At 42.7% G+C, this 21,488-nt stretch overlaps 2 protein-coding genes and 1 non-coding gene across 4 annotated transcripts in view; 2 read left to right on the forward strand and 1 right to left on the reverse strand.

The window, feature by feature from the left end:
* Nucleotides 1-306: 306 nt before the first annotated feature.
* DENND10 (DENN domain containing 10) lies at nucleotides 307-8,417 on the reverse strand. 2 transcript variants are annotated; one of them, XM_053984369.1, is made up of 9 exons: nucleotides 8,246-8,417; nucleotides 7,148-7,344; nucleotides 5,973-6,052; nucleotides 4,318-4,466; nucleotides 4,016-4,127; nucleotides 3,528-3,628; nucleotides 2,332-2,439; nucleotides 1,683-1,777; nucleotides 307-1,028 (listed from the first exon to the last, which is right to left on the reverse strand). In XM_053984369.1, the coding sequence occupies exons 3-9, from the start codon at nucleotides 6,026-6,028 to the stop codon at nucleotides 852-854; spliced, it is 798 nt and encodes a 265-aa protein (XP_053840344.1). In that variant the 5' UTR covers nucleotides 6,029-6,052; nucleotides 7,148-7,344; nucleotides 8,246-8,417; the 3' UTR covers nucleotides 307-851. The 2 variants fall into 2 exon arrangements, with proteins under 2 accessions (XP_053840344.1, XP_053840343.1); XM_053984368.1 differs by lacking the exon at nucleotides 8,246-8,417 and adding an exon at nucleotides 7,856-7,971.
* A 1,580-nt stretch (nucleotides 8,418-9,997) lies between these two features.
* Nucleotides 9,998-21,488, forward strand: part of EIF3A (eukaryotic translation initiation factor 3 subunit A) — a 28,970-nt gene continuing 17,479 nt past the window's right edge. Inside the window, exons 1-9 of the mRNA XM_053983955.1 lie at nucleotides 9,998-10,160; nucleotides 13,793-13,983; nucleotides 14,186-14,322; nucleotides 16,140-16,303; nucleotides 17,356-17,555; nucleotides 18,051-18,259; nucleotides 18,737-18,908; nucleotides 19,879-19,983; nucleotides 20,764-20,862. Of these exons, the coding sequence (XP_053839930.1) occupies nucleotides 10,112-10,160; nucleotides 13,793-13,983; nucleotides 14,186-14,322; nucleotides 16,140-16,303; nucleotides 17,356-17,555; nucleotides 18,051-18,259; nucleotides 18,737-18,908; nucleotides 19,879-19,983; nucleotides 20,764-20,862 (1,326 nt within the window). The 5' untranslated portion in view covers nucleotides 9,998-10,111. The remainder of the gene's footprint in view (nucleotides 10,161-13,792; nucleotides 13,984-14,185; nucleotides 14,323-16,139; nucleotides 16,304-17,355; nucleotides 17,556-18,050; nucleotides 18,260-18,736; nucleotides 18,909-19,878; nucleotides 19,984-20,763; nucleotides 20,863-21,488) is intronic.
* On the forward strand, nucleotides 21,226-21,358 carry LOC128811141 (small nucleolar RNA SNORA19). Its single transcript, XR_008438249.1, has one exon. It is a non-coding gene; the product is annotated as a small nucleolar RNA SNORA19 (small nucleolar RNA).

A 21,488-nucleotide genomic window follows, 5' to 3' on the forward strand; every position in this document is an offset into this window, starting at 1 on the left:
ATCAGGAATGAATGGCCACCTCTCTTCTGAGCTGAGAGCCCCAACAACTCCTCAAATGACTCCAGCTGTAAGGCAGCACTTGTGCATGACACCCCCAGGAAGCCCCACTCCAAGCACAGTAATCCTGTATCTTACCCCTGCACCAGAGGCATGGGATGGAGTGAAAGGGGGAAAACCTCTAAAGCAAGAGTTCAAAAGAGGTGTTCAACTCACACCTGAACTTCAAAACATCCCTTCCTTTTCATACTAAGGCTACCACATCAGATTTTCCCAGATATCCTTTATTCACGCCTACACACTTTCAAGTAGAAGGAGAGAACTTGTCCATTTATTTGGGATTTCCAGGTATCAGGCAGTCCAGAGCAAGAGCAGTATCTGACAGGCTGACATCCCTGGAAGCCCAGAAGGAGCACTCAGAGCAGCTGCACGTTCAGGGTGTCCCTGTGCAGAGATCAGCACATCCCAGCTGTGCTGCAGCCATGTTCCAGACCCCAGGGAGACAAGTCAGAGCTGTCCAGCCTCTGGAATGTGCAGGACAAACAGCCACTACACTGATGTCTGCCACAGCCTGGACACGCTGCCCTGTGCTACTTGTATTCCACTCACTTTGTGGTGTGAAATACAGGAGCTAGAGGTACACAGTTAGAGTTGGGGGGAGATAATGACACCAGGAATGTTCCCAAGTATGTCTCCATGTGTTCCCAGTCAAGCTCCAATATTCTGCATTACATCATGGTAACTAGGACATTGACTCATACCTTTAGTTTTTCATATAAAATACCAGGTATACCTATCTGGATGGCAGAGACAGCTTTTTCAGAATTGGTCCAGAACACTGCAGTGCATCAAAATCAGATTTTGAGCATTTGTTCAGCAGCTGCTAAATGAAAAAGGAAGTTTTCTGTGGCTGGTGGAAATCGCTTTTGTTTCAGGGCCTCAGCATTAAGGGTTGGTTTTTCATTGCCATCAGAAACTTCAGTAAGTGAGGCTAAAGTAGCCAAGATTTCTTTTGTCTTCAGAGAAATGTCCTTAAGGAATAGAAAAACAAGCAACCATGAATATAGTATTAGGTAGTAAAAGGTTTTCACATACACTTACAATAAAAAACAATCAATACAGAACAAAAAAAGGAAACCATGGTAAATAAATAGCTCATTTAAAATAAAGACCCCGCTTGTAACAGTTCTTCAGCCTGCTCTTGTGCCATATTGAATAAAGGAAGCACAACCACTCCTCTCATGATCTAACTGAGCTCTGTGACTAAGTCACTCAGTTGTGAAATATCTAATATTACATGGGGGAGGGAGTGATAAAATGCCATCATCATAAAAATCAGGTTTTATAGCTAAGAAGCCATATTTAGCAGGACCTTTTCAAGGTATTGCCAATAATACTGACAAAGCATTGAGCAAAATCCATGCCTTGTAGAATAAAACTGGGAAAGCAGTCTTACAATCACTAGAATTTCTGAACTTTCTTCAGCAATGTAGTTAGCCAACAGGTAATATATAAACTAAGTAAGTTATCCTTAAAAACCTGCATGATGAATAGAAATGCTCATTTGTAAAAAAGCAGAATGTAGAAGAGACTGACTGATTCTCAGTGCCACTCTTCCTCCTACTCCCTCCTTCTGCCAAGATTTAGCAATAGAAGTTAATTAGATTTAAAAATAAAATATTAACCTTAATGACTTGGCTGTCTGATTTATCTGGATCTTCTGCAGATTGAACAATTAGTTGTCCAATTTCTTTGTGAAGTTTCCCCATTGTCATTGCCTCTGTGTAAGAAAAAAGCAAAACATCACATATAAAATCACCTTTTTTGTGATACCTAAAAATGCTTATGAATAACACACCAAACTGAGGAATCTTTTCATGACAGCCATTTGAAGTCTGTTGGTAAAGGCAATAACCTTGTATCAACAGCCAGTACCTCTGAAGTGGCCCAAAGCAGTGATAAGGAGCAGCAAGATGATAAGCAACATACAAAGTCTTCTTTCAAATAATCCCCAGTCTTCAGTATTTAGTGACACGTTTTTCTAAAAACTCATGTAGTATCTCTCCATTCAGCTGAAAGTCTCTTCCATGTCTAACATGGATGTTATGAAATCTCAACTGTGCATTTGTTGGAAAACAAAGCACATCTTTCCAAATTCCAACTTTAACCAGTCTTTCAGGGCAGCAATAAAATGAAGACAGAAACTCACATATTGACTTTTCAAAACCTGGATGGAAGAAGGATCAAGACTGCTTGATCTAGAGCAAGGTTGAGCAATTACTGTCAACTCTGGAATAAACTGCCTCTAAATAAAAAATATAAAGAGCAACCAACCTTTTACTACAGGTGACACTGTAATCTCACTGTCTGCCAAATTCACATAGACATCATAGAGGTCTGATCTACTGCTCACTTCAGAGTCTGTAAATCCAGCAATGTAACCTAGAGACGGAATTGAGCAAGATTAGGATCTTCAGAAATAAGATCAAAAATCACAGTCCAGAAGTCTGTTCTAAGAGTATTTGACACAATACCCACTGGACCCAAGAGGCTGCTCTCTTGATATTATCAGTCATTCCACAAGTGTTCAGCAGATGCTTCATTTCTAAGGAGCTTAAAAATCAACTTTTAAAACTGCCTTGAGCATGGATTAATTGCTAGCACTACAGCAATATCACCAAGTTACCAATCTGAAAATTTAAATTCTCTTCCTCCCTTCCACTAAAATTACTCATTTGTAACTTTCTCATTACAAAAATCTCCACTCTGGAGCTTCTTGTCACAAAGTCAGTATTAGACTGGAACAGAGGAATAAACCCAGCAGATTTGCTTATTTATAGCATGTCAGATGAGCAAACTTGGAGCAGGTTTTCTCCACAGAAGACGCTTAGTGAGCTGTAGAAATGTTGAAGATGAGTAGTCTCCTTGCTCATGCTCTGTATAAAGAAGCCTCTTAATGACCACATGATGTGTCACAGCAACCTCTGCATAAAGCAAGGGCCTGTTCCTGGATTATGCATTAAGCACTCTGCACACACAGCACTGTGTCACACAGACCAAACTCCTACAGGTAAAGTTCACCTGTGATTAGGAGTCTCAGACTTCACTGACATCAAAACAGAAGTCTGGGACTTCAGAGTTAGGAATTCAAAAAAACCCATTCCATTACTAGTGATGTGTAGAAGCTGGGAAAAAAGTGTAGCTTATCTAAGTGAGCTGGTTCTGTACAACAGGAAGACTTTCAGTCCCTTCAATCAAAGCATCAAAAAAGTCTCAAGGCTGCTTTGCATCTGTGATTAAGGATAGACTGATGTGGATCCACCCAAAGCCACCAGATTAACTAATTATCTTCCCACATACTTGTTTAGTTGATTTGCCTTTTCCAAAGAAAATTATGTTTAACTTTGATCAATAGCATTAATAGCAAAATAACCTTTTTTTCCTTCCAAAGTTCCCTGGTGCAAAACTTTGCATCAACAGAAGCTGAAATTTAATTTTCCTGGTATTTTTGATTAATAAATTATCACTACCTGTGCAGGCTTTTAAGGCTTCCAGTTCCTCCTCATTTAGATGCACATATGAATGAAGAATTGACCAGTCTTGTCGATGCCACACTAAAGCAGGCAAAGTCCTAGGGAGATTAGGGTGCAACTTGAGACACAGATTTTTACTGACACTAACTAAAGCTTCACAGTAGAAACTGCACACTATGAAAAAGAACAATAATCACTAGGCCTCATTTGGGGGGGGGGGTGTATATTTATTTATTTATTTATGAATTGTAGAAATTTCTACTATCAGTGCACGCAGAGTTTATCACTCATTCTACCATTAAATTTCTCTGAGTTGAGCAATGTACAGCTAAACCTTAAGAGGGATTTACCAGAATTTCTATAAACAGGTTTAAGACGGATTTTTTTTTTTCCCCTTAAAATACAGGCTTTTTTCTCAATGAAGGTTCAAAATTTGTTTGACTTCTGGGGGACAGTGGGTGGGAAGGAAAGAATTGATAAAGTACCTGGTAAATTCCTGGATAGCTTCTATTCTAGGATGGTACACTACAATTCTCTTCTTTAACATCAGTGCAGTATATAAAATAATTGTTTCCATTCCAAACTGAGATACTATATCTAGAAAAAAGAGGGAATTACTTTATAGAACATATATATATATGCTGATATTATCATTTTTTTGAAGAAGTTTAATAATAACAGCACAGGTAACAGTGTCAGCACAGTTTACTTGAAGCATACATGAAAACAAGATTGTATTTTAGGCTGTAAAAAGGCAATCAGAATAGAGACTCTGGCAGAGATTAACCTTTGATGGAGCCAGCAAGGTAAGCCTTCCGAGCATCAAAGTCCTTGCTGAGGAAGGACCCATTTTCTTCACTTTGGCAGATGCCCTTTGTGAGGACTGCAATGTAACTCTCCATCATTTTAACTGGACTTCCATGCTTCAGGTAGATTCTGTGTGAAAAGGAGAAAGTCTGGCATTTTAACTGCAATCAGTGTACCTATATATATATATATATATATGAAAAATAAAAAATTAAAAATAGCAATATTATTGGCATTAATTCCTATTCCAGACACCTGGCTGAGGTTTTAAATACTAAACTAGAAGTCTTCCAACATACACAGAAACACGTCTGTCTTTTAGAATTTAAAATAACCCTGTATTTTTATTTCAGCTTTCTGTTTTATGAATGAACCAACATGGACTAAGATAGAAACACACCCCAAAGGTGTGGGTAGATGTCCAGGCAAAGGATTCTTTGTAGACTTGGAAGGTGTCTGCTTAATGAAAAAGCAACTACCACAGTAACTCCAGTTATTACATGCAGACTATGACTAGGTAGCTTTTAATTTTTTATCCAAGTATCTTTTGCCATTCTTCTGTACTCTTTACTAAATTATGAAAGAAAAATATAAACAAGTCCTTGATACTCAAACCCCCAAAATAACACAGAGGAAGCATACCCTGAGAGAAGCCATGCACTGTCAGCTGTCTTCCAGGAAGCAGAGAGACACTGTAACCTCTTTTACAAGTTAAGATATTTCAGGAATAGCACTGAAGCTTTCAACTACACATTTTCCATGGTAGCTATAGCACAAAGTTACATCACATTTGAAACTCAATTATTATCATGCTTAGAAGAATCCATTCTGGATTTGAAAGGAAGTATTAGCTGGTAAGTCAGCAGAAATGTGATCCACAGTGAATCTAAGTATTTCATGTATCACCAAAAAAAGAACACATCTCAGCTTTTCAGTACCCTGCAGAATTGATAAGTCTGAAAGCATTTCCAAGTCTGCATTATATATAGTAAGTCCCAAGAGCACAGTAACCTCACAGTTGCATCCAATTAGCTGCAAAATCCCAGGGAATACTCTTGGTATCAAGAACTGGGACTGAACTAATTTGGAAACTGAAGGAAAAGCAAAATAAGAAGCAGAGAGAGAGCATGAGAATGGGGAAATGAAGTGAGTAACAGGACAAGGAAATGAGAAGAGGTTTTTTGGTTGGAAGAGGGCTCTCCCCTCCCTATACGAAAAGCAAAACCATCCCCGGGTGCTGTGCTTAGCTCAGAGGAGCTCCAAGCAGCATTTACAAAGATGTTGTGGAGGGATACAAGTCACCATACACAGGGTGGTCTTTAAGTCCAGCACTGACACCTTCCCAAATATTTACACTTAAAAAAATATATTCTCAGAGAGAATGAGTGTGAGGGTGGTGGTGGTGGTGTGTGTCTGGAGAAGACACAGATTTAAACCCAATGAACATCTGACATTCACCCAACACTTTCTGTGTATGACAAGCTCAAATCAAGGATTTTTATCATTTTATTTCCTTTGTAGGACTGAGTTTCCTGCAATTTGTTTGAACAAATGCAACACAATGAATTGAACCTTTTGCTTTGGCAAGATCTAAGCATGCACGGGGCAGAACCTCAGGCCAGCTTTTATACAGACCTGCAGAGGATCCTGGTGAAGGCTGCATATTTCTCTGGGTTGAAGTCTTTGGCCATCAGGACAATGGAGAAGTGGGTCACCTGCACATGACACAGACACAGGAACACACAGAGCTCAGTTAATGACCCCACATGAACAGACTTGGTCACTTCACTGTCAAGGCTCCTCCCAACTGCAGGAATGGCCTAGACAGAGGACTTCTGATGTGACTCAGCTCTAGTACAGACTATCTTTTGCTTAACCTACACATAAGAGTTGCTTTCCTCTAATCTCGTGAGGTTATTAAAAAACAGAAAGGCATTTTCCTTCCCCACAGCAGGGAGGAAACTTCCAGAATTTGTGCCAAAGGAGGCTGTGGAGGCAGACAGCATCAACATATTTAGAGAGACTGGAAAAAATACACAGATAGCAGGCCCACAAACAGAACTACTCTAACTTCCTCAATCAAATGATTGTGGGCTGGGACAGTACAAGACTGAAAGTCTGCAGACAATGACCAGGCTCACGTGTCCTCCTGAAATAGCATCTCCCACTGCACCTACTGAAGACAGCACTGTGACATCTCGTTTTATTTTACTTCATAGGAAATATAAACTTGGAGTGAGGAAAGGCAAGCAACATTCTGCTGTGGGCATACAAATTACCACATTATCTTTATACTTAACAACATAGCATGAAAAGTTGAACAGACTTAACCAGCAGTTTAATGATTTTCATAACAGGGAAAAGACAGAAGATACAACTATATTTGCTGTCTTCCAGTAATCAACACAGTGGAAAAGAAAGTACCTACATAACTCAATCCTTTGGGGAAAAATGGCAGCAGGTTCTATAGGAACAAGTTTCTGGACACTATGAAACAAACTTCGCAGAGAGGGAAAAAAAAAAAAAGCTGAACTTGAAATGCATATTAACTAAAAACAGCAGCATGAAATAGCATTTGTATGTTAACACAAAGAATTGGGTAATGAATATCTCAATCATTCTGCAATTCCATGTCTTGGTGACAAATGAAATGCATACTGGCTGGGCACCTGGACAGAGCTGCATCTGTGAGCACACAACTCCTTGAATCCCTTCTTGTTTCTCTCCATGGGAAAACACCGCTTAACCCACAGAGGAAGCTCTGCAGAAGCCCACCCTGCATTCTACTGAAAAACCCCGCCAAGCCGTACCTTTTTCAAGGCTGGAGAATCTTGAACTTCTACCGTTGTGATGTAGAACCAAGACCTTTTATACTGGCCAAACACAAACGTATGGAGCAGTTTGTTTTCGTCTGTAAGGCAGCACTTTCGCAGTAACAGCGTCCTCAGTTCCGCTGTTACGGACGGATAACACCAAACCCACAAAGCATCTCCGTTGGTGTCTTTTTCTATGGTGGAAAGATGTTCACTGTGAGAATGCCAAACAGCAGCAAGGAAGTAAATTGATGGGTTAATCAGGTTTGTTTCCTGGAATCAGATTAAAATTCCACCATACCCTGACCCTAGACATCGAGTTCTGCCACTGTGGTTCAAGCCTTAAGGCAGGAATTCTGATACGGGTTTTATTTTATAAAAAATTAATAAATCTCCATTCTTGACCTGCTTCACGAGATCAAAGAAGCACCAACTTTGAATGCACATTCAACATGAGCACGGTATTGAGGAACAAGCACCCGGACCAGCTTATTTATGATTTTCCCTATTTCTGATTTCGCAACACAAACCTCGGAAGCCGCGAATTTCAGACACTTCGGCCGAGTTGTGCACGGCTTAGCTTTGCAACAGGCAGAGCCGGCACCCCCGGCACCGCCCGGGCCCGCGGCCTCAGCGCGGCGGGCCCCGGTACGGCCCCGGGCCGCGGCACCGCCCCCGCCCCGGCCCGGCTCCCCCGGCCCTCACCGATCAGCCCCACGGCCCGCAGCAGCTGCGCCTCCGGCTCTGCCATCTTCGCTCCGCCACCTTCCGCCCGCCCGGCCCCGCTCCACCCTCACGGCCCCGCTCCGCCCGGCCGGGCCCGCCCCCCCCCGCCATTTACTGAGCGCTCCCGCCCGCCCGCTCCCTGCGGCTTCCTCCTCTGGGGCCCGCCCGCCTGTTCTCCGGCGGTAACGGGGGGAAAGTGGGTCTGGGAAAAATGTGTCTTTTTTTTTGTTGCCTGCGTCACAGAATCCCAGGACAGTCAGGTTGGAAGGGACCATGGAGCTCGGCCGGTGCCACCGCCGTGCTGAAGCCCGGCACTCGGGAGCGTGTCCAGACGGCTTTTGGACATCTCCAGTCAGGGAGACTCCAAACCTTCCGCGGGCAGTGTCCCAGTGTGTGATCGCTGCACAATACAGAAGTTCTTCCTCGTACACAGGTGGAATTCTGTGTGTTTCTGCCTGTTGCCTCTTGTCCTATTGCTGGACACCACGGAGCAGAGCCTGGTCCATCTGACACCTCCCTTCAGATAGTGACAGACATGGATGAGATCCGTTTCTGTTCTTCAGGCTGGACAGGCCCAGCTCCCTCAGCCTTTCCCCAAAAGTGGAGAGCTCCAGTGCCCTCATCATCTCTGCAGCCCTTTGTAAGTCACGGGGCACAGTTCATGTGAAATGTTACACAAAAGGAGGGTGGCCCTGCTGGCAACCACCTGCTGAAGCCACAGCTAGGAGCTGTACTCTGAGTAACCCAAAACAGACACCCCTGTGTTTCTACACAGCATGGATGAAGGCTGGCTTGTCCCCAAATGGGGATTGAGTGGCGTGAGGAACAGTCATGGAAGCAGAACAACTATTCCTGAGTAACTCCATGCATCACCAAGTTTATTGAAAATGTAAGGATCTCATTTGCGAGTTTGGATGAACAGTGGCACCTGAACATTGGACTCCGTGATCTTAAGGGTCTTTTCCAACCTAAATGATTCTAGGAATACCATTGTACTGATTAGGAGAGGAAACTTCTGAAATAACTGGGATAACCAGAGGAGCATCAGAACGTGCTAGAAAAATATTTGAAGTTCTGGGAGAAGCCAGGCCTATCCCAACGTGGCTAGGGAACACACTAAAGGGCAGCTTGCCATATGATTTTCATGAAGTCCTCAAGTACACACATTACTCAACTACCACGTACAAAGAGACATGACAAGACAGACGATACAAAATTGTCATGATCCCAGCCTGGAGGGCTTTTAGAGATCCAAAAACATGGAGTGGGCTGCCCAATAGCAAATCCAGCAATAAATACCAGGCAGGACACCTGCAGTCCCCATGAGAGCACAGCTGCCCCCATGAGAAGGCTGCAAGGACAGTCACTGGCTCCGGTGACATGGGCACAGCTGCCACCCGACCTCAGGTAGTCAGTCACCCGACAGACTTTTAAATTAATTGTATGAACGCAAGAAAAGCACTTGTTCAGCGCTATAAATACCTTAGTGATGACTCTACTTCATGCAGACCATACTAAAATACAGGCCTGTCATGGTTTAGGAACAGAATTCTGCAATTTAGTGTTCCCACTGAAACACCCCAGACCATGCACCATTCGGTCACGTCCCCCTCACCTCCCCCTGCGATAGCACGGAGAACTGAAAGTACAAAAAGGTAAAGATCACGGGTTGGGCAAAGAACAATTTACTAGAAGCAGCAATGGAATAAGAAATCGAACAGTAAGAACAATGCTAATAACGGAGTGTGTGAAACGGGTGAACGACTCACACGGGGCCCAGCGCCAGCCAACCGCCCCCCCGGCGAACCCCCTGTGCCCCCCGGCATCGCTTAAGGCTCATTCGGACAAAGAGCTTTGTGGAGCTCGCCCCGCGCTCCCCTGCCGCTGCCGGTCCCGATCCGCCTCACGGGCCCGATCTCCCCAGGACCCCATCTCACGATTCCTTCAGGGTCCTGGTCCCAATCCCCCTCCCGCTTCTTCCGCGATTCCCCCAGGATCCCCTCCCGCTCCCGGTCCCCGTGCGCCGTCGATCCGGTCCCGGTCCCTGTCCCGGTCCCGCCGGGCGGTCCGCGCGCGCGCCGGGCGGGGTTTCCGCTTCCGCCGCCGCCGTCACGGCGCGCGCGGGCCCCTTTCCCTCCCCTTCCCCGGGCGCTCCCTCCCTTTCCGGCCGCGCGTGCCGCCTGGCTGGAGCTCGGAGCCGCCGCCGCCCCGTGAGGAGCCGCCGCCGCCGCCATCATGCCGGTGTACTTCCAGCGGCCCGAGAACGCCCTGAAGCGGGCGAACGGTCAGTGCGGGCCGCGCCCACACACACACTGCGCCGGGTCGCCTTCCGCGCCGCTCCCCGGCTCCCGGCCGCGCCCGCCCCGGGATCCTCCGGCCGGGCTCGCCCGGGAGAGCCCACTCGGAATCGCCCGGCGCTGAGCGGAGGCCGCCCGGGAGGGAGCGGGCGGCGCGGCGCCGGCGCGGGGAAAGGGCCGGGCCGGGCCGGGCCGGTGCGGCCGCGCCGCATGGCGGAGGGGAGGAAGGCCCGGCGGGTGCGGGGAGCGGGCCCGGCCCCGCCTCCCGCTCCCCTGGGCCCCACGGCCGCCTCCGGGCGAAGGGGGAGCCGCGGCGGCCGGGGCTGGCACGGCCTCATCCCGCGGGCCTGAGCCCGCCGGCAGGCAGGCAGGGGCGGCCGGGGCTGGGCATGAGCGGGCCGGACCGGACCGCGCTGCCCTGCCGGGGTGATCGCAAACCCGGCTGATCCCGGGCCCTTCCGTCCCCCGTGGGCTTCGTGTGTTGTATCCCGTCCTTCTCGTGACTCCGGTGAGAACGCAAATGGTAAAACTCCCTCATGGCTGATAACACTGGTTTGCCTCTGGAAGACCGACCAAGGAGACAATTCAGCGCTGTAGCCGTTGCTTGCTGACTGCCACATAAAAGCTGGACTGGTTATATTTATCAGCTGGCTCATTTCGGACCAAACATATGGCTTTGACGCTTCTGTTTTTTATACTATCCTATTTTAAGCCCATAGCAAGACCATTTAGACGGTTCATTGTCACAGGGCTGATCGAAAGATGACACTTAAAGACATCCACAACTTAGAGATGATGAATGGGTCTTTAAATGACAGCAGGAGAGGCTGTGTGGTCTGGGGACTGTGCATTATTCAAGTACTTAGTATATTAACAAGAAAATGTGAAAGTATTGCACGTCCTCAAGATTTTTAATCAGAAAATTCATTATAAAAATCTTTCCCACAAAGTTAAAAAGATGAAAGATAAAGTCAGCTTCAGTCAGCGTTCAGGGATGAAGACATGTTGTATCAGTCCTTTCACTGGAAAAGACACACGTACCGTAATATATAAATTTTATTTCTATTTGCAAATTCTTGGGTAGAGAAAGTGGTATTTGGTGTGCAAGTCACATTTCTGGAGTATTGACTTTAAACTGATGATGATGATGATGATTATTATTATTATTATTATTAATGCTTTCCTGGTATTTAAGTTCACATTTCTTATACTGCTACAAGTCTGCTCAGTTGTGTTGGAGTGAAGGAGTGGAGTGGAACTGAAGGGGGTGTTCTCCAGACAGATGCTGGCAATCCTGAATTTCAGTGGACTGAATGGAAAACATGACAAGCAGTGTCAAGTCCTACAAACTGCAGGGGCTCAATCTTACCACAGCCAAGCATACTAAAGGGTGGAAAGTCGTACCTAATGCAGATTGTGTGTTGCAGGAAGCAGTTTAATGTTAAACTGACATTTCTAATGGGGACATTCAGTGCAGTTTCCAGAGTTCCAGTGTGTGTTTTATAAGTCAGGCTCAAGTGAGCATTAGAAGCACTTCATGTTCTCAGTGACTTCAGCATACAGAGGTGATGGAAATATGAAGAGCATGAAGGATTTTAAGTATATACAGATATGTAAGAAAAGTGTTTTTATAATTGATAAATGTAGGTCAAGGCCAACCGTCAGCTATTGTCAGTATTTGGCATTGCTTTGTACTCAGAGATGTAATGCAACTTTAAGGAGTGTTTTATTGTTGCAGATACTAAGCCTGCTCACTGTTAGAGATACTGTAAAGCACGTGACATCTTTGTCACCTCTTGTAGTGACATATTTTCTCACATTGAAAACTGAGCTTAATTCAGGATTTTGGGTTAGCAGCAGTAGGTGAGTTGTTGATGTGTATCAGCTTGTTCTTGACCACTCAGCTTCAGTTGCTACTCTTGATACCTGTTAGCATTTTAAGTAGTATAAAAGAACAAAACTAGTAGAAGGTAACTCTTACAGCTACTTATGGACTCAGCTTTACAGTTTATATGTTACAGATCTGAGTTTCCATAACTTACAGCTCCTACTGCAAAGCATGGAGTTGTGTGCTGTATTTGATTCTTCAGGTTCATTTTGTGCTTTTACTGAAGTGTCTCTTAAATTAGCCTTAATTATTTGACTTACTTGTAAGAACCTGCTTGGCCAGAGTTAATTAAAAGTTTCAAAACAACATAAAACAATTTTGTGCTTTGTCCAGTTGGCTATCGACCACTGAGAGCTGTGGTTGGAGTGCCCTGGCACTGTTGCAGGATTAAACTTGCTTTTCAAGTTTATTTTCATAAATAAAGTGTAAAGCTCAACAGTAATTGTCTCAAAAGCAGTTCTGAGATAGAATAGCAGTGTAAATTATGGGATGGAGGGTAGCTTTATTAAAATTCCCATGGTGAGTACTGCAGGGTACTGCCACACCGTAACTTTGATTATCTTCAGTTGTATCACGGTGCTTTCTCTAGAAAGGAGCTTGCTCATCTGCTGCCAGCTCATTATTTACATCAACTGATCCAGGAATATGAGCTGTTGTGGTCCTTAAATTAAAACCACTCTGCTGCTTTCAGTCTAAACCTTTTGCCATGTTTAACTTCAAATTTGAGATTCCAAAACTTGGAAGCTCTTCTGATGTCTGAGCCCCTGGAGCAGGCCCCTACTTTAATAATTTCTGCCATTGTTTCTTTAGGAATGGAGTGCTTTCCAAGGTACTTCATGGCAGTACTGACTACCCCTCAGCCTTTAAGAATAGACATATTTCCCACTAGCTGTACTTGACCTCCCTTATCTTTTAAACCTGTTTGCTTCCCATTCTGTGTGTTCATTTCTCCTGCTGTTCTGCAGTGCAGAGTACATTCAGAATAGGGTCTGTGTGTATGTGGGTCGCTGCCTCAGTGTTTCCAGTGGGTGGTTTGCTGTGTTTTGTATGAGGCAGAATGTGTGGGATATCAGAGGTGGGAGTTGCTATGATGCTGAGAGCTCCTCTTAATAACAGCAGCTGCTTAGGGAAGAATAAATGGGACACTGGTTTCAGCAGCAAGGCTGATTTAAAAAGTGTCTGACCCTTCAACTGAACTTTTGATGTAACTTCTGTAAACTGAAGTGCTAAACCACTCATGAGTTAAAAACAGCAAATGAATAACTTTGCTGAATTAAGGTTTTTTCCTTCCTCCCTCCCTCACCTGAGAGCAGGACTTTCAGTTACATTTGTGTTATGCTTTGCACCTTATTAAATGCCCTTGGTAGGTGCTGTACCCACAAGCCTCCTGGTGGGTATTCCTTGTCCTTGATGAAACCAGGATGGTTAAAACTGGATGTGTGCGTTCATACACATTTGTGTGTATGAAGTGCTCAGTCATGCCTGGATGGATGGAGAGACATCTCTGTCTCTCCTGAAGTTCCCATGTAAATTTACTGGTCAACATTAGTTTGCCAGTTGTGTCATTGAACAACTGACACTGAGTTGCCAATGTTTTTGATCTGGCCAACTAAATCAAGCCATCAATGCACTCTGGGTAGAGTTAATTAAATACTGTATGTTTCCTGTGTTAAGCATAAAAAATGCATCTTCTGGTGTGCAAGTTTTTGCTAACTTGGATTTTACTTTCAGAATTTCTTGAGGTTGGCAAAAAGCAGCCTGCCCTTGATGTTCTCTATGATGTTATGAAAAGTAAGAAACACCGAACATGGCAGAAAATCCACGAGCCAATTATGCTGAAGTACCTGGAGCTCTGCGTGGATCTGCGCAAGAGTCACCTGGCAAAAGAAGGATTGTACCAGTACAAGAATATTTGCCAGCAGGTATGGCTTTTGAATTTTTATTGTATGTATTTATAGCAAGCGTGGTATCTGTCAGCTGATACAATCTAAAAGTAACTGATTTGTCCTGAATTTGGATTAATCTGCCTTTTAGATGTTCTTGGGTTTGTAGCACTTACATTTTAAAAGATTTGTTGCCTGTTGTGGGTGGAAACATCTTCCCATTTTTTTGCCTTTGGTGTAGGTTAACATCAAATCTTTGGAGGATGTTGTTCGAGCCTATTTAAAATTAGCTGAAGAAAAAACAGAAGCAGCTAAGGAAGAATCCCAGCAGATGGTACTGGACATAGAAGACTTGGATAACATTCAGACTCCAGAAAGGTGTGCAGCCTGTCTTTAAAATGTAGCAATTCACAGAAAGTATCTTTAATTTTATTCACACAGCTGAGATATAAATGTGGTGGACTTGAAATGGAATACTAGTGGTGTTCTAGAGGTTTTAAAGGGAGGGATAAAAGCAGGAATTTTATGTTGAATGAAATGCTGAGTAAAGAAAGCAAGCAGTAAGGACTAGAAAATCTAGGTGCAGTGGGAGTGGTTCTGGGAGTTGGGTCACCACTTTCCAATGTCTGCTCAGATCTGCATCTGTAGTGGTTTTGGAGAGTTTATTATGGTAAACTGATCATTACTAGTTGATGTACAAATACTGTTAATTATATCAGACCAATGTAATTCTTGTGTGTGATAACCTCCATTTCTTCTGACCACATTGTGCACGTACAAACAAAAGGAAATGCTACTTTATACTTGCTTGGTTAAGTGATGAGATAATAGAAGAAAGGACATGAAAAGTGTGGTCAAGAGAGAGTTAATAGCATAGGTAATGAGAATGTAGAATGGTGATAGAAATGATAAAAAATTAGAAGAAATTACTGAATATTTGTCTTGTGTAGGAATAGAGTTGTGGTAGTGAAATAATACTCATAAAGACCTGGAGTAGAAGGCTCTGTATTTACATGTTAACCGCAAAACTCTCTAGTAGAAGTTGGTTGCAAAAAAAGAGAAGGTGAGAGACGTGTCATCAACAGGGGGCAGTGCCATTCATGTTATTTCCAGTGCCTGAAATTGTTACAGAGGAATCCACTAATAGTTAAACAGTGAAGATTGACTGACCTCTCTTTTCCTTGTTCTCCTTTCTGTAACAAGGACTAGAGAATGGATCTTTTCAATCACACTTCTCCTCTAAACAAGCACAGTTTCCTTAGTGTTTTTTAGGTCCTGTTTTCTAGAGTTTTCATGCTTTTTTGCTGGATTCACTTCTTGATCTGTTAGAAGAAAGCACTGGTGACGTGTCATGTTTAATAGTGTATGTAGTACCCAAGGATGCAAATTAGAACTAGAAATGGTGTAGAAGAAAACCTGCAAGAGTCGAGACTTTATATTAAAAACAGTTCAAAATGAAGGCTTAGGGAAGATGGTTTTTTGTGAGTTTAACATGTTGAGTGGATTGTTTAGCAGAAAGGGATCATGTAGCACTGACATAGCACTGAATTGGTCTCTCTGTCTTGGGAATGCTTTCCCTTGTCTTATATTCCTGTGATGAGGGCACGAAGTTCTAAATGCAAGATTATTGTATCTTCTGATGTATTTAAGCATCTTTTTCATGTCAGAATTTGTAAAGGATTTGAAATGCTAATGTGAGTATTCTGGTTTCTGATGTGTGCAGATCATAACACAGTGTTTGTGTCACATGTCACCATGAAGTGAACTCTGGCAGCAGTGCTGGTGACTAAAAGGGAAGTGTCAGCAAGTACTAAAGTGTCTGCATTGACACTGATACTTGACTCTAACAGAGGTACAGGACACTGCTCCCTGCTAGGAAAGGGAAGGTGAAAATCCTGGAGTTAGTTTCCTTTCAAGGATACAAGTTTCTGATGTCTCACCTCTGGAGCTTGGACATGTCAGTCCAAAGTTTGAAACTTAAAACTTTGAAATAATTATCTACATCTTTTAAAGGAAAAGGGAGCAGTCTGAGGGACCAGTTTGAAAATAAGCAATAGACCATTCAGCAGCAATTAGCTGTTCAGATTTGTTCAGAGTCATCTTAGAACCTGGTAAGAAAAAATTATGAGAAAGAATTGTAGGGAATAAACCATTTCTCTTTTTTCTCTTTCCTTACCCTGCTGCCCTGACTGAAGTGTTCTTCTGAGTGCTGTAAGTGGAGAAGACACTCAGGATCGTACTGACCGCCTGCTTTTGACACCCTGGGTTAAATTTCTGTGGGAGTCCTATAGACAGTGTTTGGATCTTCTCCGAAATAATTCTCGAGTAGAACGCCTGTACCATGACATTGCACAGCAAGGTAGGTGCAAAAGATGGAAACTGGAACTATAATGATGTGGTGAACCCCCCCCTCAAGGGGAGGGGAACATCAAGATTTGTAGATGCAAAAGTTGTAGTTGTCAAAAGGAACAGCAAGGATCAGAGGGTCCTCAAAAGCTTACAGAGTTTTAGTAGTGAATGATACGCTTGGCATGAAAATTGGTGTGTTAGTCCCTGACCTCCCAGTATAAGCATATGGCAGTAGGTTTTGGATAAAGGGATAGGGTGGAAGAAGAGAGGGTTAGAGAGAAAGAATGGGAGAGTAAAAGAGAAATCACCAGTCCTCACTGCAGTGTTGATCCAGCTGATGGGGGTGTCTAGGTCCCTGGGGTGTACATACACCTGGGCTTGACCATTTTGTAGATGAGTTTCTCGTTTGTTATGCAAATCCATTCTCATGCTCCATCTGTTCTTCTGGACCTTTCTGGAAATGGGTTGGAGGGCTTCCAGGATTTTGGGTGGTCTTGATCCCCCTCTACAGTCTATCCCCTCTTCTTGACCTCTTTCCTGCACATGCGTTCTGCTGTGTTGTGCTTATCTCCGGAAGCCAGAACAAGGACTGGTGTTTGAGAACTATGGGATTAATGACAGGGTTTTTGTTTGTGTCATTTCCAGTCATTTGAAAGCTTCATTTGACTTTACCATCTTTAGATGACTTGAGAATTTTTCTCCCACATTTTACAAAGCCAAAACTTGAATTCATACCATTCACAGGATTTTGTGTGGTCTTAGTTCAAACTAAAAGCTGGAATCACTGCATAAATTAGAACATTTTTAAAGAGACTTAAAGTATTCCCTTTGCTCTTTAATCTTAATTATGTAGAAACATCTTCATCTTTTGAGGTCAAGATGAAAATGCGCTGCATTGTCACTTACTCATTATGTGTGACAGATTGTATCATGTTTGAGATGTCGTTTGACTGCAAATGAAGATTCTTTAAGTGTGCTGATTTACATATTTGAATCCCATTAAGAACTACCATGAAGTCACCATTAGTGAACATTTTACATTTACATTACTCCTTTCTGCAGCTTTCAAGTTCTGCCTGCAGTACACGCGGAAAGCGGAGTTCCGCAAGCTCTGCGATAACCTGCGGATGCACCTGGGGCAGATCCAGCGGCACCACAACCAAAGCACAGCCATCAACCTCAACAACCCTGACAGCCAGTCCATGCACCTGGAGACCAGGCTGGTGCAGCTGGACAGTGCTATCAGCATGGAGCTGTGGCAGGTATGCAGCAGGGCTCCCCATCATGCTTGGTCTGCAGCCTTTCCAGAATTTTCTCCACGCTGTTCATGTCTCATGGTACATGCAGCAAGCTGGAGAAAGGATAAGAGCTAAAGAATCAAGTTTTAATATCTAGAATATTGAATGATTAGTCTGGTGTTCCTGCACAGCATTTTGAACCATGCTTTGATGGTAGAACTTTGAGAGATTTTTTGTTTGGCTCCCCCCTACCTTGGTTTGTAGCTTGAAAATCTGAATGAAACAGGTTTTCAAAAATACCAACTTCTAAGCAGATAGTTGATGGAGTATGTCCAAATGATTTATTAGAAAAGAAGTATTTCATTTCATGTAGCTGGCAAAACTGAAGATGACAGCTTTCAGTAGTATTAAATATTTTATAGTCTTATAACCTTTAATAAATTTGTATTTTTCCTTTTTTGGGATGTTGCAAAAAATTTCCTCACAATGGTGTATTTGGTTGTTTTGGGTTTTTTTTAGGAAGCTTTCAAAGCAGTGGAAGATATTCATGGACTATTTGCATTGTCTAAGAAGCCACCCAAACCACAGCTGATGGCAAATTACTACCACAAAGTTTCAACTGTCTTCTGGAAATCAGGAAATGCTCTTTTTCACGCATCCACCCTTCACCGCCTTTATCACTTATCAAGAGAAATGCGAAAGAATCTCACACAAGAGGAGATGCAGAGGTGGGGAAAGATACTTGCTGTGATCTTAGAATCTGTTTTTAACCCCCTAGGTTCAAAAATAAACTAAATTGTACCCCAAAAGAAGCAGATGACATGTATGGCTATGAGCAGCTCTGCCTAAATTGGCCAGTACTAATTGCCTCAAAAGAAATCTAGAGCAAGGAGGATGTTTTACAAAGCTGCAGTGTAAGTATTGTGAACATTAGCATCACCTTAGTTAAGCTTCCTTCTCTTGTCTGAGAAGATGTGCGAGTCAATAAATATCTGGGGGTTTGTTTTCTTTGTCTCTTTTGAGTGGTGGTATTTTCTTCACAAGATTTCACAATTTCCTCTCATGTTGTAGTCGGTGTCTCCTCTGTTATTTCTGGTGTTTTTACATAGTTTTGCATCGTAGATGCTCCTTGTTCCTCTCTTGAGCTGGCACATACATAAACAGGAATTAGTAAATGTTCTCTTGCGCTTCTGCTTTGTCACCAGGATGTCCACTCGAGTCCTTTTGGCCACCTTGTCCATTCCAATAACTCCAGAGAGAACTGATATTGCTCGTCTCCTGGATATGGATGGAATCATCGTGGAGAAACAGCGGCGCCTGGCCACCCTGCTGGGGCTGCAGGCCCCCCCTACACGGGCCAGCCTCATCAATGACATGGTAGGTACTGGGGTTCAGGTCAGCAGCTTCATAACGTTCAGTCCTGTTCCTTCTAGAGCACTCTGCTTAGCTGTGGGACAGCAACTTTAAAGCTAGAACAGCTGTATGGTTAATTGGAACTTAATTGCAGAATCAGAAGGAATGTTTGAAAATGGCAGTGATAATGAACGCTTGTGTGCAATTCAGTGTAGTCTTTTATGTCACCCAAGCAACAAATATTAATTTGAAACACTGAGGGGTCTGAAACATGTTGTGATCTAGAACTTTGGGTTTTTTTCCGACTCTGAAGTGTGTAATTAACTGAATCAAGTGCCTGTTTTTCTGTTAAATGTGTATTGGATAAGCACAGGCCAGATGTCAAATGTTGGACCATATGGATATAATTGATTATGAAAACTTCCTTGTGTTTAATTTGAAGGGATGTTAGATTTATCTATCCTCAGACCTCCCCCAATGCTCATAAACAAATTAGACATTAAGTAATGAGTATTTTCAGAGAATGTTTGAATTTCTTGCAGTCATTTGCACTCATATCTAAAATTTAGGTTCAAAGCTCATTTTACAATTTGAATTCATTCTTCTTGCAGCACCTTTCCAGTCTGCCTCAAACCCACAATTTAAGGCTTCAGAAATTTAATAATGAACAGAGATGCGTGGTTTTAGTTTGGCTGTGGACCTGTGTTTGTGTAGTAGGCTTGTGTCTTAGAAATGGCTGAGGATGGTACTTCGGTCTGTTTAGCTTGTTTGTTTTTTGTCTACTTTTCCATTTTTAACTACATTTAAGTGATAAAGTGTAGAATTACTGTCACTGCAGTTAAGAATGTAATGAAAAATACCTAGTCTCCTTTATTAAAAACCACATCTGTTGCATGTTTAACTTGTTGAATATAAAATTCTTAAAGCATTAACTATTGATTAATACTGTATTTATGTTGAGATCTTTGGATTTTTTTTTTTTTGTTGACTGTAGGTCAGGTTCAATGTAGTGCAATATGTTGTCCCAGAAGTGAAAGAACTTTACAATTGGCTTGAAGTAGACTTTCACCCGCTCAAGTTGAGTGCCCGTGTCAGCAAGGTAGGTTTTTTGTAGCTCTGTGTGTGTAGTAATTGGTCTTGACTAATAGTCTGTTATATCACTATTGATTTGTGGTAAATATCAACCAGCTTTTTCTATTGCCTGATTTTTCAATAGTAGCCTTGATTTGGTGAAGTTCCATCACCATGAACTGTGCATGACATCTGATAGAGTAAACCAGGTTACTGAAATAGAATGAAAATTCACTCCGGTCTTTTGGATGCTATTCAGAGGGCTCCATAAAGGTGCAGAGTTTTGGGAATGTGTCAGAAGGTTTTGCTGGTGGACATGATACTGAGTTAATTTTGTTTAAAGGTGTCAAATAAGAAGACTCTGTGCACACGTGGGCATATGCTGGCAAGTGGGTTGTGTGCCAGGTGGAAAGATGAACCAATGACTGGTTTTACTATTAAAAGGTAGAGTGTTGGGAGGTAGAATAATGTGAGAGCTGTTGATTAAATTAGTGTAAATTCTGCAGTTGATGAAGCACATCATGTTCTTTTTCTTTGATAGTGGGAACAAAGATATTTGAGGTGCTAAAAAGAACTTGAAGGTAAATTAGCAGTGTGGTAAATGTTGCCAGTACTGTCAGTCGCCTTCATACAAAAAGTGTCAGCTCTCCTTTGTAACTGTAAGTGTTCTGATCAAAGGATGCACTTCAGTAAAACAGTATCTGGACAGAAGTGCTCTTGTTTTAAGAGTGTAAACCAGAAATGTTACTTTAATGGTGAAGTTTGTACAGGCCAATGCAGATAGAGTAACTTTTCAGACTTTTGATAGGTTCTGAACTGGGTGAAGGACCAAGCTGAGAAGGAACCTGAACTGCAGCTGTACATTCCTCACCTGCAAAACAACACCATCCTTCGCCTTCTGCAGCAGGTATAAATAAAGATAATGTATGTTCCTAAGGATGCATAAGTTAGAGTATGTTTTGGAGGAAGAATAAGTTGCAAACTTTAATGCTGAAATAGTTTTTCTTTCTATCAAATAGAAGACTGTTTGACTTTGAAATACATTTTTCTAATATATAACCCATATCTTCAGTTTGTGCATCATTTAAATACAGCTATAGTAGCTATACTTGATAGTGGGATACAGTGATGCAGTCTCTTCTCTAGATTTTCTTCATTACATACCAAGTTTCTTAAAATTTCTCTTTGGAGTAAGGTCGGGGAGGGGAGTATTTCACTTTGGTTTTTAATTTTGTTTTTTTTTTTTATTTGTATCTAAGTTTTTTATAAAATGCACATTTCATTGACCTGCTTTCTTTACCAGTGATGAGCAGTGTTATTTCTGGTGTGCTAAAGAAATAGTTGAAGGCTAATTAGCAGCATAGCTGGATGTAGTTACTGCTGCCAGTCTCCTTCATACAAAGCAGCCATTCAGGAATGAGGTTTAATCTGAATACAGTACAGAAATAGAATCCTCAAACAGTATTTGCAACTGCATTCATATGTATACATTCATTTGTTGACAATTTAGCGAGTTAACTTTACAACAACTTC

This window comes from Vidua macroura, chromosome 8 (genome assembly GCF_024509145.1).
Source record: "Vidua macroura isolate BioBank_ID:100142 chromosome 8, ASM2450914v1, whole genome shotgun sequence".
NCBI classification, from domain to species: domain Eukaryota; kingdom Metazoa; phylum Chordata; class Aves; order Passeriformes; family Viduidae; genus Vidua; species Vidua macroura.